The 26,933-nt window shown below is 50.9% G+C and overlaps 1 protein-coding gene across 1 annotated transcript; it reads left to right on the forward strand.

Moving 5' to 3' along the window:
* Positions 1-911: 911 nt before the first annotated feature.
* On the forward strand, positions 912-22,300 carry LOC140264981 (type 1 phosphatidylinositol 4,5-bisphosphate 4-phosphatase-like; the record flags this gene model as incomplete). The annotated part of the gene is given in 7 exon segments (XM_072360862.1): positions 912-1,005; positions 1,008-1,017; positions 6,802-6,901; positions 9,427-9,479; positions 11,695-11,785; positions 15,101-15,282; positions 18,341-22,300. Coding segments are annotated over 6 exon segments (492 nt in total), but the record flags the coding sequence as incomplete, so codon positions are not given.
* Between the last annotated feature and the right edge of the window lie 4,633 nt (positions 22,301-26,933).

The following is a 26,933-nucleotide window of genomic DNA, read 5'->3' on the forward strand; positions in this document are numbered from 1 at the left end:
ATGGGGTCCTATGGGGTCATATTGGGTTCTATGGGGTCTTATGGGGTCCTATGGGATCCTATGGGTCCCTATGGGGTCCTATGGGTCCTATGGGGCTATAGGGGGTCCTATGGGATTCTATGGGGTTCTATGGTGCCCTATGGGATCCTATAGGGTTCTATGGGGTCCTATGGGGTTCTGTGGGGTTCTATAGGGTCCTATGGTGCCCTATAGGTTCTTATGGGGTCCTATGGGGCCCTATGGGGTCCTATGGGTCCTATAGGGTCCTATGGGTTTCTATGGGGTCCTATAGGGTCCTATGGGGTCCTATGGGTCCTATAGGTCCTATGGGTTCCTATGGGGTCCTATGGGTCATATAGGATCCTGTGGGTTCCTATGGGGTCCTATAGGGTGTTATGGGGTTCTATGGGGTCCTATAGGGTTCTATAGGTTCTTATGGGGTCTTATGGGATTCTATGGGGTCCTATGGGGTCCTATGGGGCCCTATGGGTTCTTATGGGTTCTTATGGGTTCCTATAGGTTCTTATGGGATCCTATGGGGTCTTATGGGGCCCTATGGGTCCTATGGGATCTTATAGGGTCCTATGGGGTCTTATGGGGTCCTATGGGGTCCTATGGGATTCTATGGTGTCCTATGGTGCCCTATGGGGTACTATGGGGTCTTATGGGTTCTATGGGGTCCTATAAGGTCATATGGGATCATATTGAATCCTATGGTGCCCTATGGGGTCTTATGGGGTTCAATGGGGTCCTATATGTTTCTATGGGGTCCTATGTGTTCATATTGGGTCCTATGGGTTTCTATGGGGTCCTATGGGTCCTATAGGGTCCTATGGGTTCCTATGGGGTCCTATATGATCCTATAGGGTCCTATGGGGTCTTATAGGGTCTTATGGGGTCTCTTGTTGCAGCCCATCCGCCCCGCCCCCGCCGGCAAGCAGTACGTGCGCTGCCCCTGTAACTGCCTGCTGGTCTGCCGCAGCTCCGCACGGAGGGTGGCCTGTCCAGGCCTTACTGGTTTGTACTGGGATGGGGACTGGGAGGGAATGGGAGGGAATGGGAGGGGGGGTATGGGGCACTGGGATGGGACTGGGATGGGAATGGGAGGGGACTGGGGTTATACTGGGATATACTGGGAGGGACTGGGATGGGAATGGGATGGGACTGGGGTTATACTGGGATATACTGGGAGGGACTGGATGGGATATGGGGCACTGGGAGGGACTGGGATGGACTGGGATGGGAATGGGAGGGAGATATGGGGTACTGGGAGGGACTGGGATCTTACTGGGATATACTGGGAGGGACTGGGATGGGACTGGGAGGGACTGGGATCATACTGGGATCATAGTGGGATATACTGGGAGGGACTGGGATGGGACTGGGAGGGACTGGGAGGGAATGGGAGGGGGATATGGGGCACTGGGAGGGACTGGGATGGGACTGGGATGGGACTGGGGTTATATTGGGATATACTGGGATTGACTGGGATATACTGGGAGGGACTGGGATCATACTGGGATATACTGGGAGGGACTGGGATGGGATATGGGGCACTGGGAGGGGACTGGGAGGGAACTGGGATGGACTGGGATGGGACTGGGAGGGAATGGGAGGGAGATATGGGGTACTGGGAGGGACTGGGATCATACTGGGATATACTGGGAGGGACTGGGATGGGACTGGGAGGGACTGGGATCATACTGGGATCATAGTGGGATATACTGGGAGGGACTGGGAGGGATCTATGGGGCACTGGGAGGGACTGGGATGGGACTGGGATGGGACTGGGGTTATACTGGGATTGACTGGGATATACTGGGAGGGACTGGGGTTATACTGGGATATACTGGGATTGACTGGGATGGGACTGGGAGGGACTGGGGTTATACTGGGATAGACTGGGAGGGACTGGGATGGATCTGTGGGGCACTGGGAGGGGACTGGGATCATACTGGGATATACTGGGAGGGACTGGGATGGGACTGGGATGGGAATGGGATGGGACTGGGGGTTATACTGGGATATACTGGGAGGGACTGGGATGGGATTGGGAGGGGGTTATGGGGTACTGGGAGGGACTGGGATGGACTGGGATGGGACTGGGAGGGATCTATGGGGCACTGGGAGGGACTGGGATCATACTGGGATATACTGGGAGGGGACTGGGATGGGACTGGGAGGGATCTATGGGGTACTGGGAGGGACTGGGGTCATACTGGGATATACTGGGAGGGACTGGGATGGGATATGGGGCACTGGGAGGGACTGGGAGGGAACTGGGAGGGACTGGGATGGGACTGGGATGGGACTGGGAGGGACTGGGATGGGACTGGGATGGGACTGGGATGGGACTGGGGTTATACTGGGATATACTGGGATTGACTGGGATATACTGGGAGGGGACTGGGGTTATACTGGGATAGACGGGGAGGGAATGGGAGGGATCTGTGGGGTATTGGGTGGGAACTGGGAGGGACTGGGATCATACTGGGATATACTGGGAGGGACTGGGAGGGGGTCTATGGGGCACTGGGTTATACTGGGATATACTGGGAGGGAGATATGGGGCACTGGGAGGGACTGGGAGGGAACTGGGATATACTGGGAGAAACTGGGAGGGAGATATGGGGTATTGGGAGGGAACTGGGATGGGACTGGGATCATACTGGGATATACTGGGAGGGACTGGGAGGGACTGGGAGGGAGATATGGGCTACTGGGAGGGACTGGGAGGGAACTGGGATATACTGGGAGGGAATGGGAGGGGGTTATGGGGCACTGGGAGAGAACTGGGATGGACTGGGATGGGAATGGGATGTACTGGGATATACTGGGATAGACTGGGAGGGACTGGGAGGGATCTATGGGGCACTGGGAGGGACTGGGATCATACTGGGATATACTGGGATGGACTGGGTCTATCCCATTCCATCCCAGTCCATCCCAGTCTAACCCAGTCTATCCCATTCCATCCCAGTATATCCCAGTATAACCCAGTATGATCCCAGTATGCTCCCAATCCATCCCAGTATATTCCCAGTATAACCCAGTATAACCCATTGTATCCCCTTCCCTCCCAGTATGTTCCCAGTCTATCCCAGTATATCCCAGTATATCCCAGTCCATCCCAGTCTAACCCAGTATGATCCCATTCCATCCCAGTATGCTCCCAGTATGCTCCCAGTCCATCCCAGTCCATCCCAGTCTAACCCATTGTGTCCCCTTCCCTCCCAGTATGCTCCCAGTCTATCCCAGTCCATCCCAGTCTAACCCAGTATATCCCATTCCATCCCAGTATGTTCCCAGTCTATCCCAGTATGCTCCCAGTATAAACCAGTCCATCCCAGTACAAACCAGTCTAACCCATTGTATCCCCTTCCATCCCAGTATAACCCAGTCTATCCCAGTCTATCCCAGTCTAACCCATTGTATCCCATTCCCTCCCAGTCTATCCCAGTATAAACCAGTCTAACCCATTGTATCCCATTCCATCCCAGTATATCCCAGTATAAACCAGTCTAACCCAGTCTATCCCAGTATGCTCCCAGTATGCTCCCAGTCCATCCCAGTATATCCCAGTCCATCCCAGTATGATCCCAGTCCTATCCCAGTACAAACCAGTCTAACCCAGTCTATCCCATTCCATCCCAGTCCATCCCAGTATGATCCCAGTCCATCCCAGTATGATCCCATTCCATCCCAGTCCATCCCAGTCCATCCCAGTCCATCCCAGTCTAACCAGTCCATCCCAGTCCATCCCAGTATGCTCCCAGTCCATCCCAGTCCATCCCAGTCCATCCCAGTATGCTCCCAGTCTATCCCAGTATATCCCAGTATATCCCAGTCCATCCAGTCTAACCCAGTCTATCCCATTCCATCCCAGTATATCCCAGTCCATCCCATTCCCTCCCAGTCCATCCCAGTCTATCCCAGTCCATCCCATAGTGTCCCCATTCCCTCCCAGTCCATCCCAGTATGATCCCATTGCATCCCAGTATGCTCCCAGTATAAACCAGTATAACCCAGTCTAACCCATTGTGTCCCAGTATATCCCAGTCTATCCCAGTATGCTCCCAGTCCATCCCAGTCCATCCCAGTCTAACCCATTGTGTCCCATTCCATCCCAGTCCATCCCAGTCTAACCCAGTATGCTCCCAGTATAACCCAGTATAAACCAGTCTATCCCATTCCATCCCAGTAAGCTCCCAGTCTATCCCAATTCCTCCCAGTCTAACCCAGTATGATCCCATTCCATCCCAGTATAACCCAGTATGCTCCCAGTCCATCCCAGTCCATCCCAGTATAACCCAGTATGATCCCCGTATATCCCAGTCCATCCCAGTCCATCCCAGTATAACCCAGTATGCTCCCAGTATAACCCAGTATGCTCCCAGTATGCTCCCAGTCCATCCCAGTCCATCCCATTCTAACCCAGTCCATCCCAGTCCATCCCAGTCCATCCCAGTCCATCCCAGTATAACCCAGTCTATCCCAGTCCATCCCAGTCTAACCCATTGTATCCCATTCCATCCCAGTCCATCCCAGTATATCCCAGTCTAACCCAGTCCATCCCAGTCCATCCAGTATATCCCAGTATATCCCAGTATATCCCAGTCCATCCCAGTATGATCCCAGTATAAACCAGTCTAACCCATTGTGTCCCATTCCGTCCCAGTATGATCCCAGTCCATCCCAGTATATCCCTGTATATCCCAGTCTAACCCAGTCTATCCCATTCCGTCCCAGTAAGCTCCCAGTCTATCCCAATTCCTCCCAGTCTAACCCAGTATGATCCCATTCCATCCCAGTATAACCCAGTATGCTCCCAGTCCATCCCAGTCCATCCAGTATAACCCAGTATGATCCCAGTATATCCCAGTATATCCCAGTCCATCCCAGTCCATCCCAGTCTAACCCAGTCTATCCCATTGCATCCCAGTATAACCCATTATGATCCCAGTATACTCCCAGTATAAACCAGTCCATCTCAGTCCATCCCAGTATAACCCAGTATGATCCCAGTATATCCCAGTCCATCCCAGTCTAACCCATTGTACCCCATTCCGTCCCAGTATGCTCCCAGTCCATCCCAGTATGATCCCATTGCATCCCAGTATGCTCCCAGTATATCCCAGTATATCCCAGTCTAACCCAGTTTGCCCCATTGCATCCCAGTAAGCTCCCAGTCCATCCCAGTCTATCCCAGTCTAACTCAGTCTATCCCATTCCATCCCAGTAAGCTCCCAGTATGATCCCATTCCATCCCAGTATGCTCCCAGTATAACCCAGTATATCCCAGTCTAACCCAGTCTGTCCCATTCCGTCCCAGTCCATCCCAGTCTAACCCAGTCCATCCCAGTCCATCCCAGTATATCCCAGTATGCTCCCAGTATAACCCATTCCATCCCAGTCCATCCCAGTCCATCCCATTCTAACCCATTGTATCCCAGTCCATCCCAGTCCATCCCAGTTCATCCCAGATCCAGTATATCCAGTCCATCCCAGTCTAACCCAGTATATCCCAGTCCATCCCAGTATGCTCCCAGTCTATCCCAGTCCATTCCAGTCCATCCCAGTATAACCCAGTATAACCCAGTCTAACCCAGTCTATCCCATTCCATCCCAGTATAACCCAGTATAACCCAGTCTAACCCAGTCTATCCCATTCCATCCCAGTATGATCCCAGTCCATCCCAGTATGATCCCATTCCATCCTAGTCCGTCCCAGTATAAACCAGTATATCCCAGTCCATCCCATTCTAACCCAGTCCATCCAGTCCATCCCAGTATAACCCAGTATGCTCCCAGTCTATCCCATTCTCTCCCAGTATGCTCCCAGTATAAACCAGACCATCCCAGTCCATCCCAGTCTAACCCAGTCTATCCCATTCCATCCCATTGTATCCCAGTATGCTCCCAGTATAACCCATTCCATCCCAGTCCCATCCCAGTCCATCCCAGTCTAACCCATTGTGTCCCATTCCATCCCAGTATGATCCCAGTCCATCCCAGTCCCATCCCAGTCCATCCCATTCCATCCCAGTATGCTCCCAGTATAAACCAGTCTAACCCATTGTGTCCCATTCCGTCCCAGTATGATCCCAGTCCATCCCAGTCCATCCCAGTCCGTCCAGTATGCTCCCAGTATAACCCAGTCTAACCCAGTCTATTCCATTCCATCCCAGTATGCTCCCAGTATAACCCAGTCTAACCCACTGTGTCCCATTCCGTCCCAGTATGATCCCAGTCCATCCAGTCCATCCCAGTCCATCCCAGTATGCTCCCAGTATAACCCAGTATAAACCAGTCTATCCCATTCCGTCCCAGTAAGCGTGTGATCACGTTGGCCCCAGTCTATCCCAGTCCATCCCAGTCCATCCCAGTCTAACCCATTGTGTCCCATTGCATCCCAGTATGCTCCCAGTATATCCCAGTCCATCCCAGTCCCATCCCAGTATATCCCAGTCCATCCCAGTCCATCCCCAGTCTAACCCATTGTGTCCCATTGCATCCCAGTATGCTCCCAGTATATCCCAGTCCATCCCAGTCCATCCCAGTCTAACCATTGTATCCCATTCCATCCCATTCCATCCCAGTCCATCCCAGTATGATCCCAGTCCATCCAGTCCATCCCAGTATGATCCCATTCCATCCCAGTCCATCCCAGTCTAACCCAGTATGATCCCATTCCATCCCAGTCCATCCCAGTCCATCCCAGTCTAACCCAGTCCATCCAGTCCATCCCAGTATGCTCCCAGTCCATCCCAGTCTAACCCAGTCTATCCCATTCCATCCCAGTAAGCGTGTGATCACGTTGGCCCCGTTACAAAGTGCTCCCAGCCCTGAACCTCCGTCCGGCGTCCGAGTGTCCTGCGGGCACTGCAGCGCCCCCTTCCTGGTAAGGAACCCTACAAACGGCCCTATATGGCCCTATATGACCCTATATGGACCTATATGACCCTATAGGGACCTATATGACCCTATAGGGACATATGTGACCCTATAGGGACCTATGTGACCCTATATGGCCATATACGACCCCATATAACCCCATATGATCCTATATGACCCTATGTGACCCTATATGACCCCATAAGACCCCATAGACCCCATATGATCCTATATGACCCTATCTGACCCCATAAGACCCCATAGACCCCATATAACCCCATATGATCCTATATGACCCTATGTGACCCTATATGACCCCATAAGACCCCATAGACCCCATATGATCCTATATGACCCTATCTGACCCCATAAGACCCCATAGACCCCATATAACCCCATATGATCCTATATGACCCCATAAGACCCCATAGACCCCATATAACCCCATATGACCCCATATGATCCTATATGGCCCTATATGACCCTATAGGGACCTATGTGACCCTATAGGGACCTATGTGACCCTATATTGCCCTATGTGACCCTATATGGCCCTATAGGGACCTATATGGCCCTATATGGCCCCATATGACCCTATAGGGACCTATGTGACCCTATATGGACCTATATGGCTCTATCTGACCCTATACGGCCCTATATGACCCTATATGACCCTATATGGACCTATATGACGCTATATGGCCCTATATGGACCTATAGGGACCTATATGGACCTATGTGACCCTATATGACCCTATATGGACCTATATGACGCTATAGGGACCTATAGGGACCTATGTGACCCTATATGGATCTATGTGGACCTATGTGACCCTATATGGCCCTATATGACCCTATATGGACCTATGTGACCCTATATGGCCCTATATGACCCTATATGACCCTATATGGACCTATGTGACCCTATATGGCCCTATAGGGACCTATATGACCCTATATGGACCTATGTGACCCTATATGGCCCTATATGACCCTATATGGACCTATGTGACCCTATATGGACCTATATGGATCTATGTGGACCTATGTGACCCTATATGGCCCTATATTGCTCTATGTGACCCTATATTGCCCTATGTGACCCTATATGGACCTATATGGACCTATGTGACCCTATAGGGACCTATGTGACCCTATATGGCCCTATATGACCCTATATGACCCTATATGGACCTATGTGACCCTATATGGCCCTATATGACCCTATATGACCCTATATGGACCTATGTGACCCTATATGGCCCTATATGACCCTATATGACCCTATATGGACCTATGTGACCCTATATGGCCCTATATGACCCTATATGGCCCTATAGGGACCTATAGGGGACCTATGTGACCCTATATGGACCTATGTGGACCTATGTGACCCTATATGGCCCTATAGGGACCTATAAGGCCCTATATGGACCTATATGGCTCTATCTGACCCTATACAGCCCTATATGACCCTATATGACCCTATATGGACCTATATGACGCTATATGGCCCTATATGAACCTATGTGACCCTATATGGCCCTATATGACCCTATATGGCCCTATAGGGACCTATATGACCCTATAGGGACCTATATGACCCTATATGGACCTATATGACCCTATATGGACTCTATGTGAACCTATATGACCCTAAAATGGACGTAAATGGACCCTAAATGGCCCTAAATGGACCCTAAAGGCCCCCTTCCTGGTAAGGAACCCTATAAACGGCCCTATATGGCCCTATAGGGACCTATATGACCCTATATGGACCTATATGACCCTATATGGACTCTATGTGAACCTATATGACCCTAAAATGGCCCTAAATGGACCCTAAATGGCCCTAAATGGACCTAAAGGCCCCCTTCCTGGTAAGGAACCCTACAAATGGCCCTATATGGCCCTATATGACCCTATATGGCCCTATATGGACCTATGTGACCCTATATGGATCTATATTGCCCTATGTGACCCTATATGGACCTATGTGACCCTATATGGCCCTATATGACCCTAAATGGCCCTATGTGACCCTATATGGCCCTATATGACCCTATATGACCCTATATGGACCTATGTGACCCTATATGGACCTATGTGACCCTATATGGCCCTATATGACCCTATATGACCCTATATGGACCTATATGACCCTATACAGCCCTATATGACCCTATATGACCCTATATGGCCCTATATGACCCTATATGACCCTATATGGACCTATGTGACCCTATATGGACCTATATGACCCTATATGGCCCTATAGGGACCTATATGACCCTATACAGCCCTATATGACCCTATATGACCCTATATGGACCTATATGACGCTATATGGCCCTATATGGACCTATGTGACCCTACATGGCCCTATATGACACTATATGACCCTATATGGACCTATGTGACCCCATATGACCCTATATGACCCTATATGACCCTATATGACCCTATATGACCCTATATATCTGACCCTATATACCTGACCCTATATACCTGACCCTATACTTTCCCCTACAGTGGACGGAGTTCACGGATCGGACGTTGGCCAGGTGTCCCCATTGCCGCAAAGTGTGAGTGACCCTAAAAGACCCAAAAGGACCCTAAATGACCCCAAAATGGACCCTAAAAGGACCCTAAATGACCCTATATGGCCCCAATGACCCCAAAAGAACCCTAAAGGACCCTAAATGGCCCCATAAGGACCCTAAATGACTCTATAAGGACCCCAAATGACCCCTAAATGGCCCCAGAAGGACCCCAAAAGGACCCTAAATGACCCCAAAAGGACCCTAAATGACCCTAAATGACCCCAAAAGGACCCTAAAAGACCCTAAAAGACCCTAAATGGCCCCAATGACCCCAAAAGGACCCTAAATGGCCCCATAAGGGACCCTAAGTGACCCTAAAAGGACCCTAAATGGCCCCAAAATGGACCCTAAATGGCCCCAAATGACCCTAAATGACCCTAAATGATTCCATTGCCCCCATTGACCCTATTAGCCCCATTGACCCCATTGACCCCAATGAGCCCATTGCCCTCATAGACCCCATTGACCCCATTGACCCATTGACCCCATTGACCCCATTGACCCCATTGACCCCATTGACCCCATAGACCCCAATGACCCCATAGACCCCATTGACCCTATTAGCCCCATTGCCCCCACTGACCCAATTGACCCCAATGACCCCATTGACCCCATTGACTCCAATGCCCCCCATTGACCCTATTAGCCCCATTGACCCCATTGATCCCATTGTCCCCCAATGTCCCCATTAACCCCATTGACCCCAATGACCCCAATAACCCTAATGCCCCCATTGACCCTATTAGCCCCATTGACCCCATTGACCCCATTGACCCCATAGACCCCCAATGACCCCATAGACCCCATTGACCCTATTAGCCCTATTGACCCCATTGACCCCATTGACCCCATTGACCCCATTGACCCCATAGACCCCAATGACCCCATAGACCCCATTGACCCTATTAGCCCCATTGACCCCATTGACCCCAATGAGCCCATTGACCCCACTGACCCCAATGTCCCCATAGACCCCATTGACCCATTGACCCCATCGACCCCATTGACCCCATTGACCCCACTGACCCACTGACCCCATTGACCCCATTGACCCCATTGACCCCATTGACCCAATGTCCCCATTAACCCCATTGACTGCAATGACCCCAATAACCCCATTGATCCCATTGACCCCATAGACCCCATTGACCCTATTAGCCCCATTGACCCATTGACCCCATAGACCCCAATGACCCCATTGACCCCACTGACCCTATTAGCCCTATTGACCCCAATGACCCCATTGACCCCATTGACCCCATTGACCCCATTGACTCCATTGCCCCCATTGACTCCAATGTCCCCATTGACCCCACTGACCCCATTGACCCCATTGCTCACAGTGACGCCATTGACCTCACTGGTCCTATTGCCTCCATTGACCCCAATGACCCCATTGACCTATTAGCCCCATTGACCCCATTGACCCCAATGACCCCAATGTCCCCATTGACCCATTGACCCCACTGACCCCATTGACCCCATTGACCCCATTGACCCCAATGTCCCCATTGACCCCATAGACCCCATTGACCCGATTGACCTCATTGATCCCAATGACCCCATTGACCCCAATAACCCCATTGACCCCAATGACTCCATTGACCCCATTGACCCCAATGTCCCCATTGACCCCATTAACCCCATTGACCCCATTGACCCTATTAGCCCCATTGACCCCATAGACCCCATTGACCCCATTGACCCCATTGACCCCACTGACCCCAATGTCCCCATTGACCCCATTAACCCCAATGACCCCATTGACCCCATTGACCCACTGACTCCATTGCCCCCATTGACCCCATTGACCCCATTGACCCCATAGACCCCATTGACCCCACTGACCCCACTGACCCCATTGACCCCATTGTCCCTATTAGCCCTATTGACCCCATTGACCCCACTGACCACACTGACCCCATTGACCCCAATATCCCCATTGACCCCAATGTCCTCATAGGCCCATTGACCCCATTGACCCCATTGACCCTATTAGTCCCATTGACCCCATAGACCCCATTGACCCCAATGTCCCCAATGACACCATTATCCCCATTGACCCCATTAACCCCATTGACCGCAATGACCCCATTGACCCCATTGACCTCAATGTCCCCACTGACCCCCATTGACCCCAATGACCCCATTGACCCCATAGACCCCATTGACCCCACTGACCCCATACCCCCCCCAGCTCCTCCATTGGCCGCCGTTATCCGCGCCGTCGCTGCCTCTGCTGCTTCTTCCTGGGGCTGCTGATGGCCGCCTCCGCTACTGGGCTGGCTGTGAGTGCAACTGGAGGGACTGGAGGGACTGGGAGGGACTGGGAGGGGGATAGGGGGCACTGGGGAGGGACTGGGATATACTGGGATAGACTGGGATAGACTGGGTTAGACTGGGAGGGGGATAGGGGGGTACTGGGAGGGAGATATGGGGCACTGGGAGGGACTGGATGGACTGGATAGACTGGGATGGGGATAGGGGGCACTGGGAGGGACTGGGATGGATCTATGGGGCACTGGGAGGGACTGGGATAGACTGGAGGGGATATTGGGATAGACTGGGAGTTACTGGGATGGACTGGGAGGGACTGGGATAGACTGGGTTAGACTGAGAGGGGATATTGGGGGATTGGGAGGGGCTGGGAGGGACTGGGATGGGGATATGGGGCACTGGGAGGGACTGGGATGGACTGGGAGGGACTGGGAGGGACTGGGAGGGACTGGGAGGGGGATATGGGGGACTGGGAGGGACTGGGAGGGACTGGGAGGGACTGGGAGGGGGATATGGGGGACTGGGAGGGACCGGGAGGGACTGGGAGGGACTGGGAGGGGAGATATGGGGCACTGGGAGGGACTGGGATGGGGATGTGGGTTACTGGGAGGGACTGGAAGGGACTGGGATGGGGATATGAGGCACTGGGAGGGATCTATGGGGCACTGGGAGGGACTGGGAGGGGGATATGGGGCACTGGGATAGACTGGGAGGGGATATTGGGGTACTGGGAGTTACTGGGATGGACTGGGAAGGACTGGGAGGGAGATATAGGGCACTGGGATGGACTGGGATGGGGATGTGGGGCACTGGGAGGGACTGGGAGGGACTGGGAGGGACTGGGACTGGGATATGGGTCACTGGGATGGACTGGGATGGGGATATTGGGGCACTGGGAGTTACTGGGATGGACTGGGATGGACTGGGAGGGGATATGGGGTACTGGGAGGGACTGGGAGGGACTGTGATGGGGATATTGGGGTACTGGCAGTTACTGGGATGGGGATGTGGGGTACTGGGAGGGACTGGGAAGGATTGGGAGGGATCTATGGCGCACTGGGAGGGACTGGGATAGACTGGGATAGACTGGGAGGGGGATATGGGGCACTGGGAGAGACTGGGATGGACTGGGAGGGGATATTCGGGCACTGGGAGTTACTGGGATGGGGATATGGGGCACTGGGAGAGACTGGGATGGACTGGGATGGACTGGGATGGGGATAGGGGGCACTGGGAGGGACTGGGAGGGACTGAGATGGATCTATGGGGCACTGGGAGGGACTGGGATAGACTGGGAGGGGATATTGGGATAGACTGGGAGTTACTGGGATGGACTGGGAGGGACTGGGAGGGACTGGGAGGGGGATAGGGGGCACTGGGAGGGACTGGAAGGGATTGGGGGGAACTGGGATAGACTGGGTTAGACTGGGAGGGGATATTGGGGGATTAGGAGGGGCTGGGAAGGACTGGGATGGGGATATGGGGCACTGGGAGGGACTGGGAGGGACTGGGAGGGACTGGGATGGACCGGGAGAGACTGTGAGTGATCTATGGGGCACTGGGAGGGACTGGGAGGGGATATTGGGGTACTGGGAGTTACTGGGATGGACTGGGAAGGACTGGGAGGGAGATATAGGGCACTGGGATGGACTGGGATGGGGATGTGGGGCACTGGGAGGGACTGGGATGGACTGGGAGGGATCTATGGGGCACTGGGATGTACTGGGAGAGACTGGGATGTGGATATTGGGGTACTGGGAGGGACTGGGAGGGAATATTGGGGTACTGGGAGTTACTGGGATGGGGATATGGGGTACTGGGAGGGACTGGGAGACATCTATGGGGCACTGGGAGGGACTGGGATAGACTGGGATAGACTGGGATGGGGATATGGGTCACTGGGATGGACTGGGATGGGAGATAGGGGGTACTGGGAGGGACTGGGAGGGACTGGGAGGGATCTATTGATTCATACTGGTCCCTACTGGTCTCTATTGATTCATACATGTCCATACTGGTCCATACTGGTCTCTATTGGTTCATACTGGTCCATACTGGTCCGTACTGGTCTATATTGATTCATACTGGTCCATACTGGTCCTTACTGGTCCATACTGGTCCTTACTGTTCTATATTGATTCATACTGGTCCCTACTGGTCTCTATTGATTCATACTGGTCCATACTGGTCCATACTGGTCTCTATTAATTCATACTGGTCCCTACTGGTCTCTATTGATTCATACTGGTCCATACTGGTCTCTATTGATTCATACTGGTCCATACTGGTCCATACTGGTCCATACTGGTCTCTATTGATTCATACTGGTCCATACTGGTCTCTATTGATTCATACTGGTCCATACTGGTCTCTATTGATTCATAGTGGTCCATACTGGTCCTTACTGGTCTCTATTGATTCATACTGGTCCATACTGGTCCTTACTGGTCTCTATTGATTCATACATATCCGTACTGGTCCATACTGGTCCTTACTGTTCTATATTGATTCATACTGGTCCATACTGGTCTCTATTGATTCATACTGGTCCATACTGGTCTCTATTGATTCATACTGGTCCATACTGGTCTCTATTGATTCATACTGGTCCATACTGGTCCATACTGGTCCCTACTGGTCTCTATTGATTCATACTGGTCCATACTGGTCTCTATTGATTCATACTGGTCCCTACTGGTCTCTATTGATTCATAGTGGTCCATACTGGTCCTTACTGGTCTCTATTGATTCATACTGGTCCATACTGGTCCTTACTGGTCTCTATTGATTCATACATATCTGTACTGGTCCATACTGGTCCTTACTGTTCTATATTGATTCATACTGGTCCATACTGGTCTCTATTGATTCATACTGGTCCATACTGGTCTCTATTGATTCATACTGGTCCATACTGGTCCATACTGGTCCATACTGGTCCCTACTGGTCTCTATTGATTCATACTGATCCATACATGTCCATACTGGTCCCTAATGGTCTATTCTGGTCCATACATGTCCATACTGGTCCCTAATGGTCCATACTGGTTCATACTGGTCCCTAATGGTCTATACTGGTCCATACTGGTCCATACTGGTCTATACTGGTCCATACCGGTCCATACTGGTCTATACTGGTCCATACTGGTCCATACATGTCCATACTGGTCCCTAATGGTCCATACTAGTTCATACCGGTCCCTAATGGTCTATACTGGTTCATACTGGTCCCTAATGGTCCATACTGGTTCATACTGGTCCCTAATGGTCTATACTGGTCCATACTGGTCCCTACCGGTCCTTACTGGTTTGTACTGGTGTTCCAGGTGGGGACGTGGGCAGCAGCTCGTCGCTGGGGAGCTTTACACGCGTGTTGGGCCGTGTTGGTTGCCGGGGCCGGAGCGTGTTTATTGAGGGCCGGATATTGGGGCTGCGTCAGGGTCAGCCAACCCATCCCACAACGCGCGTGAACACGCCAACAACACGCCAAGGACACGCCAAGGGCACGGTAAGGACATGGGAAGGACACGGGAAGGACATGGGAAGGATATGGGTATGTCATGTTAAGGATATGGTTATGTCATGCTAAGGTCATGCTAAGGACATGTTAAGGTCACATTAAGGTCATGGTAAGGACATGGTTAGGTCATGGTAAAGTCATGTTAAGGACATGATAAGGATATGGTTAAGTCATGTTAAGGTCATGCTAAGGACATGTTAAGGTCATGTTAAGGACATGGTTATGTCATGTTAAGGTCATGGTATGAACATGGTAATGTCATGTTTAGGACATGGTATGGTCATGGTAAGGATATGGTTATGTCATGTTAAGGTCGCACTAAGGACATGTTAAGGTCATGCTAAGGACATACTAAGGGCACAGTAAGGACATGGGAATGTTGTGTTAAGGGTGTGGTTATGTCACGTTAAGGTCATGCTAAGGACATTGTTATGTCATGCTAAGGACATGCTAAGGACACGCAAGTGCACGGTAAGGACCTGCTAAGGACATGGGTATGTCATGCTGAGGTCATGTTAAGGATATGGTTACGTCATGCTAAGGTCATGCTAAGGTCATGTTAAGGTCATGCTAAGGTCATGTTAAGGTCATGCTAATGTAATGGTAAGAACATGGTAAGGTCACACTAAGGACATGGGAAGGTCATGTTAAGGTCATGCCAAGGACACGCCAAGGGCACGGTAAGGACATGGGAAGGACACGGGTATGTCATGTTAAGGATATGGTTATGTCATGCTAAGGTCATGCTAAGGACACGCCAAGGACATGTTAAGGTCATGGTAAGGACATGGTCAGGTCATGCAAAGGTCATGGCAAGGTCATGTTAAGGATATGGTTATGTCATGTTAAGGTCATGCTAAGGACATGGTAAGGTTATGCTAAGGACACGCCAAGGGCACAGTAAAATCTTAGTAAGAACATGGTTATGTCATGCTAAGGTCATGCTAATATCATGGTAAGAACATGGTAAGGTCATGGTATGGTCATGCTAAGGTCATGTTAAGGACATGGTAAGGTCATGTTAAGGTCATGTTAAGGACATGTTAAGGTCATGTTAAGGATATGGTTATGTCATGCTAAGGTTACGCTAAGGTCATGGTAAGGATATGGTAATGTCATGTTAAGGTCATGCTAAGGACATGTTAAGGTCATGGTAAGGACATGCTAAGGACACGCCAAGGGCACGGTAAGCTCATGGGAAGGACATGGGAAGGTCATGCTAAGAACACGGTTATGCCATGATAAGGACATGGTTATGTCATGCTAAGGTCATGTTAAGGTCACGCTAAGGACATGTTAAGGTCATGCTAAGGATATGCTAAGGTCATGCTAAGGACATGACAAGGGCACGGTAAGGTCATAGTAAGAATATGGTTATGTCATGTTAAGGTCATGTTTAGGACATAGTAAGGTCATGCTAAGGTCATGACAAGGGCACGGTAAGGTCATGCTAAAAACACGGTTATGTCATGTTAAGGATATGGTTATGTCATGTTAAGGTCATGCTAAGGACATTGTTATGTCATGTTAAGGACATGGGAAGGTTATGTTGAGGTCATGCTAAGGACATGGTAATGTCACATTAAGGTCACGTTAAGGGTATGGTAATGTCATGCTAAGGTCATGCGAAGGACATGTTAAGGTTATGGTTAGGACATGGTATGGTCATGGTAAGGTTATTTTGAGGTCATGTTAAGGACACGCCAAGGGCACTATAAGGACATGGGAAGGACATGGGAAGGTCAGGGTTATGATATGGTTATGTCATGCTAAGGTCATGCAAAGGAAACGCCAAGGACATGGGAAGGACATGTTAAGGTCATGCCAAGGATATGGTAAGGTCATGCTAAGGTCATGTTAAGGTCATGCTAAGGATATGGTAAGGTCATGTTAAGGTCATGCTAACGCCATGGTAAGAACATGGGAAGGTCACACTAAGGACATGGTAAGGTCATGTTAAGGCCTCGCTAAGGACATGTTAAGGTCATGGTAACGTCATGCTAAGGTCATGGAAAGAACAGGGTTTGGTCATGGAAAGGTCAAGTTAAGGTCATGTTAAGGTCATGCTAAGGATATAGTAAGGTCATGCTAATGTCATGGTATGAACATGGTAAGGTCATGTTAAGGCCTCGCTAAGGACATGTTAAGGTCATGGTAACGTCATGCTAAGGTCATGGTAAGAACAGGGTTTGGTCATGGAAAGGTCAAGTTAAGGACATGTTAAGGTCATGCTAAAGACATTGTTATATCATGCTAAGGTCATGGGAAGGACATGCTAAGGACATTATAATGTCATGCTAAGGACATATTATGGTCATGGTAAGGTCATGTTAAGGATAAGATAAGGTCATGGTAAGGTCATGCTAAGGACATTGAAATGTCATGCTAAGGACATATTAAGGTCATGTTAAGGACACAGTAAGGTCATGGTAAGGACATTATAAGGTCATGTTAAGGACATGTTAAGGTCATGCTAAGGACACGCCAAGGGCACGGTAAGGACATGCTAATGACATGGGTATGTCATGTTAAGGATATGGTTATGTCATGTTAAGGTCATGCTAAGGACATTGATATGTCATGTTAAGGTCATGCTAAGGTCATGTTAAGGTCATGCTAAGGGCACGGTAAGGCCATGGTAGGCTCATGATTATGTCATGTTAAGGACATGGTAAGCTCATGGTTATGTCATGCTAAGGTCATGTAAAGGTCACGGTTATGTCATGTTAAGGTCATGTTAAGGTCATGGTATGAACATGGTAATGTCATGTTTAGGACCGGGTATGGTCATGGTAAGGATGTGGTATGTCATGCTAAGGTCACGCTAAGGACATGCTAAGGTCATGTTAAGGACGTGTTATGGTCATGGTAAGGACAGGGTAAGGTCATGGGAACATGTTAAGGCCATGCTTAGATCGTGTAACATACTAAAGACATGCTTAGATCATGGAGCATGCTAAGGACATGCTAAGATCATGTCTATAACATGCCTAGATCATGCTTAGAACACGCTAAGGGCCCGTATTGACTGTCTGCCATTCCTCAGGGCTCCGTGAGCTGTGGGAACACGCTAAGGACACACGCCTGCATCATGGGACACGCCAAGGACACGCTTAGGGCACACACATAACATGCTAAGGACATGCTATGGTCACATGACATGCTAAGGACATGCTTAGGTCACATGTATGACATGCTAAGGACATGCTATGGTCATGTGTCATGCTAAGTACACGCTAAGGACACGCCTGCATCATGGGACATGCTAAGAACACGCTTAGGTCATGGGATGGCACCTGAGAACACGGATCCATCCCATTGGACGGCACGGCTTCAACATGCTACGGTCACGTGACACGCTAAGAACACGCTTAGGTCACATGTGTAACATGCTAAGGACATGCTAAGTTCATGTGACAAGCTTAGGACACGCATAGGTGACACATATAACATGCTAAGGACACGCTAAGGTCACGTGACATGCTAAGGACACACTAAGGACACGCTAAGGTCATGTGACATACTAAGGACACGCTAAGGACACGCTTAGATCACATGACATGCTATGGACATGCTAAGTACACGCTAAGGTCATGTGACACACTAATGACACGCTAAGGTCATGTGACATACTAAGGACACACTTAGATCACATGACATGCTATGGACATGCTATGGACACAGCAATGGTCACGTGACAGCCCTCGTGACTTGGCGGCCATCTTGGATTCCAAGTCACGTGATGCAGCGGCCATCATGGATCCGCAGGAGCGGCCATTTTGGCTTGATATCCGCCATCTTGGATTGTCCACACTGTCGTGGCAGCCATCTTGGATCAGCCCACGTGACTCGGTGGCCATCTTGGATTCCAAGTCATGTGATGCAGCGGCCATCTTGGATCCACAGGAGCGGCCATTTTGGCTCCATGGCCGCCATCTTGGATTGTCCACACCATCATGGCAGCCATCTTGGATCAGCCCACGTGACTCGGCGGCCATCTTGGATCAAGTGACGTGATGCAGCAGCCATCTTGGATCCACAGGAGTGGCCATTTTGGTTCGATGGCCGCCATCTTGGATTCCCCACACCTTCATGGCAGCCATCTTGGATCTGCCCACATGACTCGGCGGCCATCTTGGATCAAGTCACGTGATGCAGCGGCCATCTTGGATCCACAGGAGCGGCCATGTTGGCTTGATGGCCGCCATCTTGGCTTTATCCTCTGTCATGGCTGCCATGAGGGGTCGAGTCATGTGACAGGGCGGCCATCTTGGATCCATTCGACTGACACAGCGGCCATCTTGGATCAAGTCACATGATGCAGAAGCCATCTTGGATGCATTGCAGCGGCCATGATGGATCTCTGGCGGCCATCTTGGATCATCATACACCGTCATGGCGGCAATCTTAGATTGAGTCACGTGACATGGCGGCCATATTGGATCAACCCCCAGTGACCCAGTAGCCATCTTGAAGCCCTGGCGGCCATCTTGACTCGAACCACGTGACCTGGCGGCCATCTTGGATTGATACACGTGACCAAGCAGACATCTTGGATTCCCACCACCATCTTGAACCCCTGTCTGCCATCTTGAATCCACACAACCACCAAGGCGGCCATCTTGGCAGGAGTCACGTGACTCGGCAGCCATCTTGGCTCCACCCCACCACCACGGTGGCCATCTTGAATCCCTGTCGGCCATCTTAAATCCACACTACCACCACGGCGGCCATCTTGGACCCCTGGCGACCATCTCGGCTCAACCCATGTGACTTGGCAGCCATCTTGGCTCTGACCCACCACCACGGCGGCCATCTTGAATTCCTGGCGTCCATCTTGGCTCAACCTACATGACTTGGCAGCCATCTTGGCTCCACCCCACCACCACAGCGGCCATCTTGGACCCCTGGAGACCATCTTGGCTCAACCTACGTGACTTGGCAGCCATCTTGGCTCCACCCGACCACCATGGCGGCCATCTTGAACCCCTGGCGTCCATCTTACCTCGACCCATGTGACTTGGCAGCCATCTTGGCTCCACCCTACAACCACGGCAGCAATCTTAATTAGCCCCAAGTGACTTGGCAGCCATCTTGGCTCCACCCCACCACCACAGCGGCCATCTTGGACCCCTGGCGACCATCTTGCCTTGACCTACGTGACTCGGCGGCCATCTTTGCTCCACCCCACTACCATGGCGGCCATCTTAATTAGCCCCACGTGATTCGGTAGCCATCTTGGCTCCACACCACCACCACAGCGGCCATCTTGGACCCCTGGCGGCCATCTTGCCTGGACCCATGTGACTTGGCAGCCATCTTGACTCCACCCGACAACCACAGAGGCCATCTTGGACCCCTGGTGACCATCTTGCTTGACCCACGTGACTCGGCAGCCATCTTGGATTCACCCTACCACAACAGCACGGCAGCCATCGTTAACTCCTAGCGCCCATCTTGCCTTGACCCATGTGACTCGGTAGCCATCTTGGCTCCACTCCACCACCACGGCGGCCATCTTAGACACCTGGCAACCATCTTGCCTGGAACAATGTGACTCGGCAGCCATCTTGGCTCCACCCCACTACCATGGCGGCCATCTTAATTAGCCCCATGTGACTCGGCAGCCATGTTGGATGCAGCTCACCACCACGGCAGCCATCTTGGACCCATGGCGACCATCTTGCCTTGACCCATGTGACTCAGCAGCCATCTTGGCTCCACCCCGCCACCACGGTGGCCATCTTGAATTCCTGGCGTCCATCTTGGCTCAACCTACATGACTTGGCAGCCATCTTGGCCCCACCCCACCACCACGGTGGCCATCTTGAAGCCCTGGCGACCATCTTAGCTCAACCTACGTGACTTGGCAGCCATCTTGGATCCACCTCACCACCACAGTGGCCATCTTGAACCCCTGGCAGCCATCTTGCCTCGACCCATGTTACTCGGCAGCCATCTTGGCTCCACCCCACTACCATGGAGGCCATCTTAATTAGCACCATGTGACTCGGCAGCCATGTTGGATGCACCCCACCACCACGGCAGCCATCTTGGACCCATGGCGACCATCTTGCCTTGACCCACGTGACTCAGCAGCCATCTTGGCTCCACCCCACTACCATGGCGGCCATTTGAAGCCCTGGCATCCATCTTGCCTTGACCTACGTGACTCGGCGGCCATCTTTGCTCCACCCCACTACCATGGCGGCCATCTTAATTAGCCCCACGTGATTCGGCAGCCATCTTGGTTCCACCCCACCACCACAGCGGCCATCTTGGACCCCTGGCGACCATCTTGGCTCAACCTACGTGACTTGGCAGCCATCTTGGCTCCACCCGACCACCATGGCGGCCATCTTGAACCCCTGGCGTCCATCTTACCTCGACCCATGTGACTTGGCAGCCATCTTGGCTCCACCCTACAACCACGGCAGCAATCTTAATTAGCCCCAAGTGACTCGGCAGCCATCTTGGCTCCACCCCACCACCACAGCGGCCATCTTGGACCCCTGGCGACCATCTTGCCTTGACCTACGTGACTCGGCGGCCATCTTTGCTCCACCCCACTACCATGGCGGCCATCTTAATTAGCCCCACGTGATTCAGCAGCCATCTTGGCTCCACACCACCACCACAGCGGCCATCTTGGACCCCTGGCGACCATCTTGCCTCAACCCATGTGACTTGGCAGCCATCTTGGCTCCCCCCCACAATCACGGCAGCCATCTTGAAGCCCTGGCGGCCATCTTGCCTGGACCCATGTGACTCGGCAGCCATCTTGGCTCCACCCCACAACCACGGCGGCCATCTTGGTTGACCCCACGTGCCTTGGCGGCCATCTTGCCCTCCCCTACTTCCCCGCATGCCCCCCCTCCCCGCATGCCTTTAAGCCCCGCCCCCTGTACATAAGCCCCGCCCCCCACAATAGCTGTATGTATATAAATGCATTGGAGGCTGAAGCCCCGCCCCCAAACCGGAAGTGGGCGGAGCCTGTAAATAAACTCCTCCCCCTCCCTCAAAAAACAACATGGCCGACCCTCCATATATGGGCTATTGTATTTATAGGTATAAAAAGGGATCTATGGGGCTGGGGGGGGATATGGGGGTCTATGGGGTGACTTATGGGGCAATATGGGGATCTATGGGGCAATATGGGGGTCTATGGGGTGACTTATGGGGCTGTATTGGGATCTATGGGGCAATATGGGGGTCTATGGGGTGACTTATGGGGCTGCATTGGGATCTATGGGGCAATATGGGGGTCTATGGGGTGACTTATGGGGCTGAATGGGGATCTATGGGGCAATATGGGGGTCTATGGGGTGACTTATGGGGCTGAGGGGGGATCTATGGGGCTATATGGGGGTCTATGGGGTGACTTATGGGGCTGAATGGGGATCTATGGGGCAATATGGGTGTCTATGGGGTGACTTATGGGGCTGTATTGGGATCTATGGGGCAATATGGGGGTGTATGGGGTGACTTATGGGGCTGAATGGGGATCTATGGGGCAATATGGGGGTCTATGGGGTGACTTATGGGGCTGAATGGGGATCTATGGGGCAATATGGGGGTCTATGGGGTGACTTATGGGGCTGAATGGGGATCTATGGGGCGATATGGGGGTCTATGGGGTGACTTATGGGGCTGAATGGGGATCTATGGGGCAATATGGGGGTCTATGGGGTGACTTATGGGGCAATATGGGGATCTATGGGGCAATATGGGGGTCTATGGGGTGACTTATGGGGCTGAATGGGGATCTATGGGGCAATATGGGGGTCTATGGGGTGACTTATGGGGCTGAATGGGGATCTATGGGGCAATATGGGGGTCTATGGGGTGACTTATGGGGCTGAATGGGGATCTATGGGGCGATATGGGGGTCTATGGGGTGACTTATGGGGCTGAGTGGGGATCTATGGGGCAATATGGGGGTCTATGGGGTGACTTATGGGGCTGCATTGGGATCTATGGGGCAATATGGGGGTCTATGGGGTGACTTATGGCGCTGAATGGGGATCTATGGGGCAATATGGGGGTCTATGGGGTGACTTATGGGGCTGAATGGGGATCTATGGGGCTGGATATGGGGGTCTATGGGGTGACTTATGGGGCTGAATGGGGATCTATGGGGCAATATGGGGGTCTATGGGGTGACTTATGGGGCTGAATGGGGATCTATGGGGCAATATGGGGGTCTAAGGGGTGACTTATGGGGCTGAATGGGGATCTATGGGGCAATATGGGGGTCTATGGGGTGACTTATGGGGCTGCATTGGGATCTATGGGGCAATATGGGGGTCTATGGGGTGACTTATGGGGCTGCATTGGGATCTATGGGGCAATATGGGGGGTCTATGGGGTGACTTATGGGGCTGTATTGGGATCTATGGGGCAATATGGGGGTCTATGGGGCGACTTATGGGGCTGAATGGGGATCTATGGGGCAATATGGGGGTCTATGGGGCGACTTATGGGGCTGAATGGGGATCTATGGGGCAATATGGGGGTCTATGGGGTGACTTATGGGGCTGAATGGGGATCTATGGGGCAACATGGGGGTCTATGGGGTGACTTATGGGGCTCTATTGGGATCTATGGGGCAATATGGGGCAATATGGGGTGACTTATGGGGCTGAATGGGGATCTATGGGGCAATATGGGGGTCTATGGGGTGAGTTATGGGGCTGTATTGGGATCTATGGGGCAATATGGGGGTCTATGGGGTGACTTATGGGGCTGAATGGGGATCTATGGGGCTATATGGGGGTCTATGGGGTGACTTATGGGGCTGAATGGGGATCTATGGGGCAATATGGGGGTCTATGGGGTGACATATGGGGCTGAATGGGGATCTATGGGGCAATATAGGGGATATGGGGGTGACTTATGGGGCTGAATGGGGATCTATGGGGCAATATGGGGGTCTATGGGGTGACTTATGGGGCTGAATGGGGATCTATGGGGCAATATGGGGGTCTATGGGGTGACTTATGGGGCTGAATGGGGATCTATGGGGCAATATGGGGGTCTATGGGGTGACTTATGGGGCTGAGGGGGGATCTATGGGGCGATATGGGGGTCTATGGGGTGACTTATGGGGCTGAATGGGGATCTATGGGGTTTTGGGTTTAATTAATGGGATTTTGGGTCCATTAATGGGGTTTTGGGTCAAATTAATGGGGTTTTGGGGTCATTAAAGGGGACATTAATGGGGTTTCCGTGTCAATTAATGGGATTTTGGGGTCAATTAATGGGGTCATTAATGGGGTTTTGGATCAACTTAATGGGATTTTAGGGTTAATTAATGGGGTTTGGGATCAAGTTAATGGGATCATTAATGGGATTTTGGAGTCAGTCAGTGGGGTTTGGGGGCCATTAATGGAGTTTTGGGGTCATTAATGGGGTTTTCGGGTCATTAATGGGGTTATTTATGGGATTTTGGGGTCAAGTTAATGGGGTTTTGGAGTCAATTAATGGGATTTGGGGTCATTAATGGGGTTTTGGGGTGAATTAATGGGATTTTAGGGTTAAGTAATGAGATTTTGGGGTCAATTAATGGGGTTTGGGGGGCATTAATGGGGTCATTAATGGGGTTTTGGGTCAACTTAATGGGATTTTAGGGTTAATTAATGGGGTTCTGGGTCAACTTAATGGGATCTGTTGTGGTTTTGGGGTCAATTAATGGGATTTTGGGGTCAATTAATGCGATTTTGGGGTGAATTAATGGGATTTTAGGGTTAATTAATGGGGTTTTAGGGCCATTAATGGGATTTTTGGTTCATTAATGGGATTTTGGGGTCATTAATGGGGTCATTAATGGGGTCCTTAATGGGGTTTTGGGGTCAATTAATGGGGTATTGGGGTTAATTAATGGGATTTTAGCGTCAATTAATGGGGTTTAGGTTCATTAATGGCGTTTGGGGTCAATTAATGGGCTATTGGGGTCAACTTAATGAGATTTTGGGTTAATTAATGGGGTTTGGGGTCAATAATGGGGTTTGGGGTCAATTAATGGGGTTTGGGGTCAATTAATGGGGCTTGGGGTCAATTAATGGGGTTTGGGGTCATGTAATGGGGTTTGGGGTCAATTAATGGGGTTTGGGGTCAATTAATGGGGTTTGGGGTCATTAATGGGGTTTGGGGTCAATTAATGGGGTTTGGGGTCATTAATGGGGTTTGGGGTCATTAATGGGGTTTGGGGTCAATTAATGGGGTTTGGGGTCAATTAATGGGGTTTGGGGTCTAGTAATGGGGTTTGGGGTCAACTTAATGGGGTTTGGGGTCAATTAATGGGATTTTAGGGTTAATTAATGGGGTTTGGGATCAAGTTAATGGGATCATTAATGGGATTTTGGGGTCATTAATGGGATTTTGGAGTCAGTCAGTGGGGTTTTGGGGCCATTAATGGAGTTTTGGGGTCATTAATGGGGTTTTCGGGTCATTAATGGGGTTATTTATGGGATTTTGGGGTCAAGTTATTGGGGTTTTGTAGTCAATTAATGGGATTTGGGGTCATTAATGGGGTTTTGGGGTGAATTAATGGGATTTTAGGGTTAAGTAATGAGATTTTGGGGTCAATTAATGGGGTTTGGGGTCATTAATGGGATTTTGGGGTTCATTAATGGGGTTTTGGGGTCAATTTATGGGATTTTGGGGTCATTAATGGGGCCATTAATGGGGTTTTGGGGTTAATTAATGGGATTTTGGGTCAAATTAATGGGGTTTGGGGTCAATTAATGGGGTTTTTGGGTCCATTAATGGGATTTTAGGGTTAATTACTGGGGTATTGGGGTCATTAATGGGATTTTGGAATCAACTTAATGGGGTTTGGGGTCTATTTAATGGTGTTTGGGTTCAATTAATGGGGTTTGGGGTCATTAATGGGGTTTGGGGTCAATTAATGGGGTTTGAGGTCAATTAATGGGTTTTGGGGTCAATTAATGGGGTTTGGGGTCAATTAATGGGGTTTGGGGTCATTAATGGGGTCATTAATGGGGTTTGAGGTCAATTAATGGGTTTTGGTGTCAATTAATGGGGTTTGGGGTCATTAATGGGGTTTTGGGTTTAGTTAATGGGATTTTGGGTCAACGCAATGGATCTCAAGTCAACGTAATGGGATTTTGGGTCAACTTAATGGGGTTTTGGGTCAATATAATGGGATTTTGGGTCAATGCAATGGGTTTCTAGTCAACGCAATGGGATTTTGGGTCAAGTTATTGGGATTTTGGGTCAAGTTATTGGGATTTTGGGTCAAGTTATTGAGATTTTGGGTCTAGTTAATGGGATTTTGGGTCAACGCAATGGGATTTCAACTATCGCAATGGGACTTTAGGTCAACGTAATGGGATTTTGAGTCAACTTAATGGGATTTTGGGTCAAGTTAACGGGATTTTGGGTCAACACAATGGGTTTCTGGTCAACGTAATGGGATTTTGGGTCAAGAAATGGGATTTTGAGTCAACTTAATGGGATTTTGGGTCAAGTTAACGGGATTTGGGGTCAACACAATGGGATTTTGGGCAACTTCTTGGGATTTTGAGTAACTTTATTGGGATTTCAAGTATCAAAATGGGATTTTGGGGTCACGTAGCGGGATTTCGAGTATCTCAATGGGATTTTGGGCCCAATTA

Source organism: Excalfactoria chinensis, unplaced genomic scaffold (assembly GCF_039878825.1).
Source record: "Excalfactoria chinensis isolate bCotChi1 unplaced genomic scaffold, bCotChi1.hap2 Scaffold_370, whole genome shotgun sequence".
NCBI classification, from domain to species: domain Eukaryota; kingdom Metazoa; phylum Chordata; class Aves; order Galliformes; family Phasianidae; genus Excalfactoria; species Excalfactoria chinensis.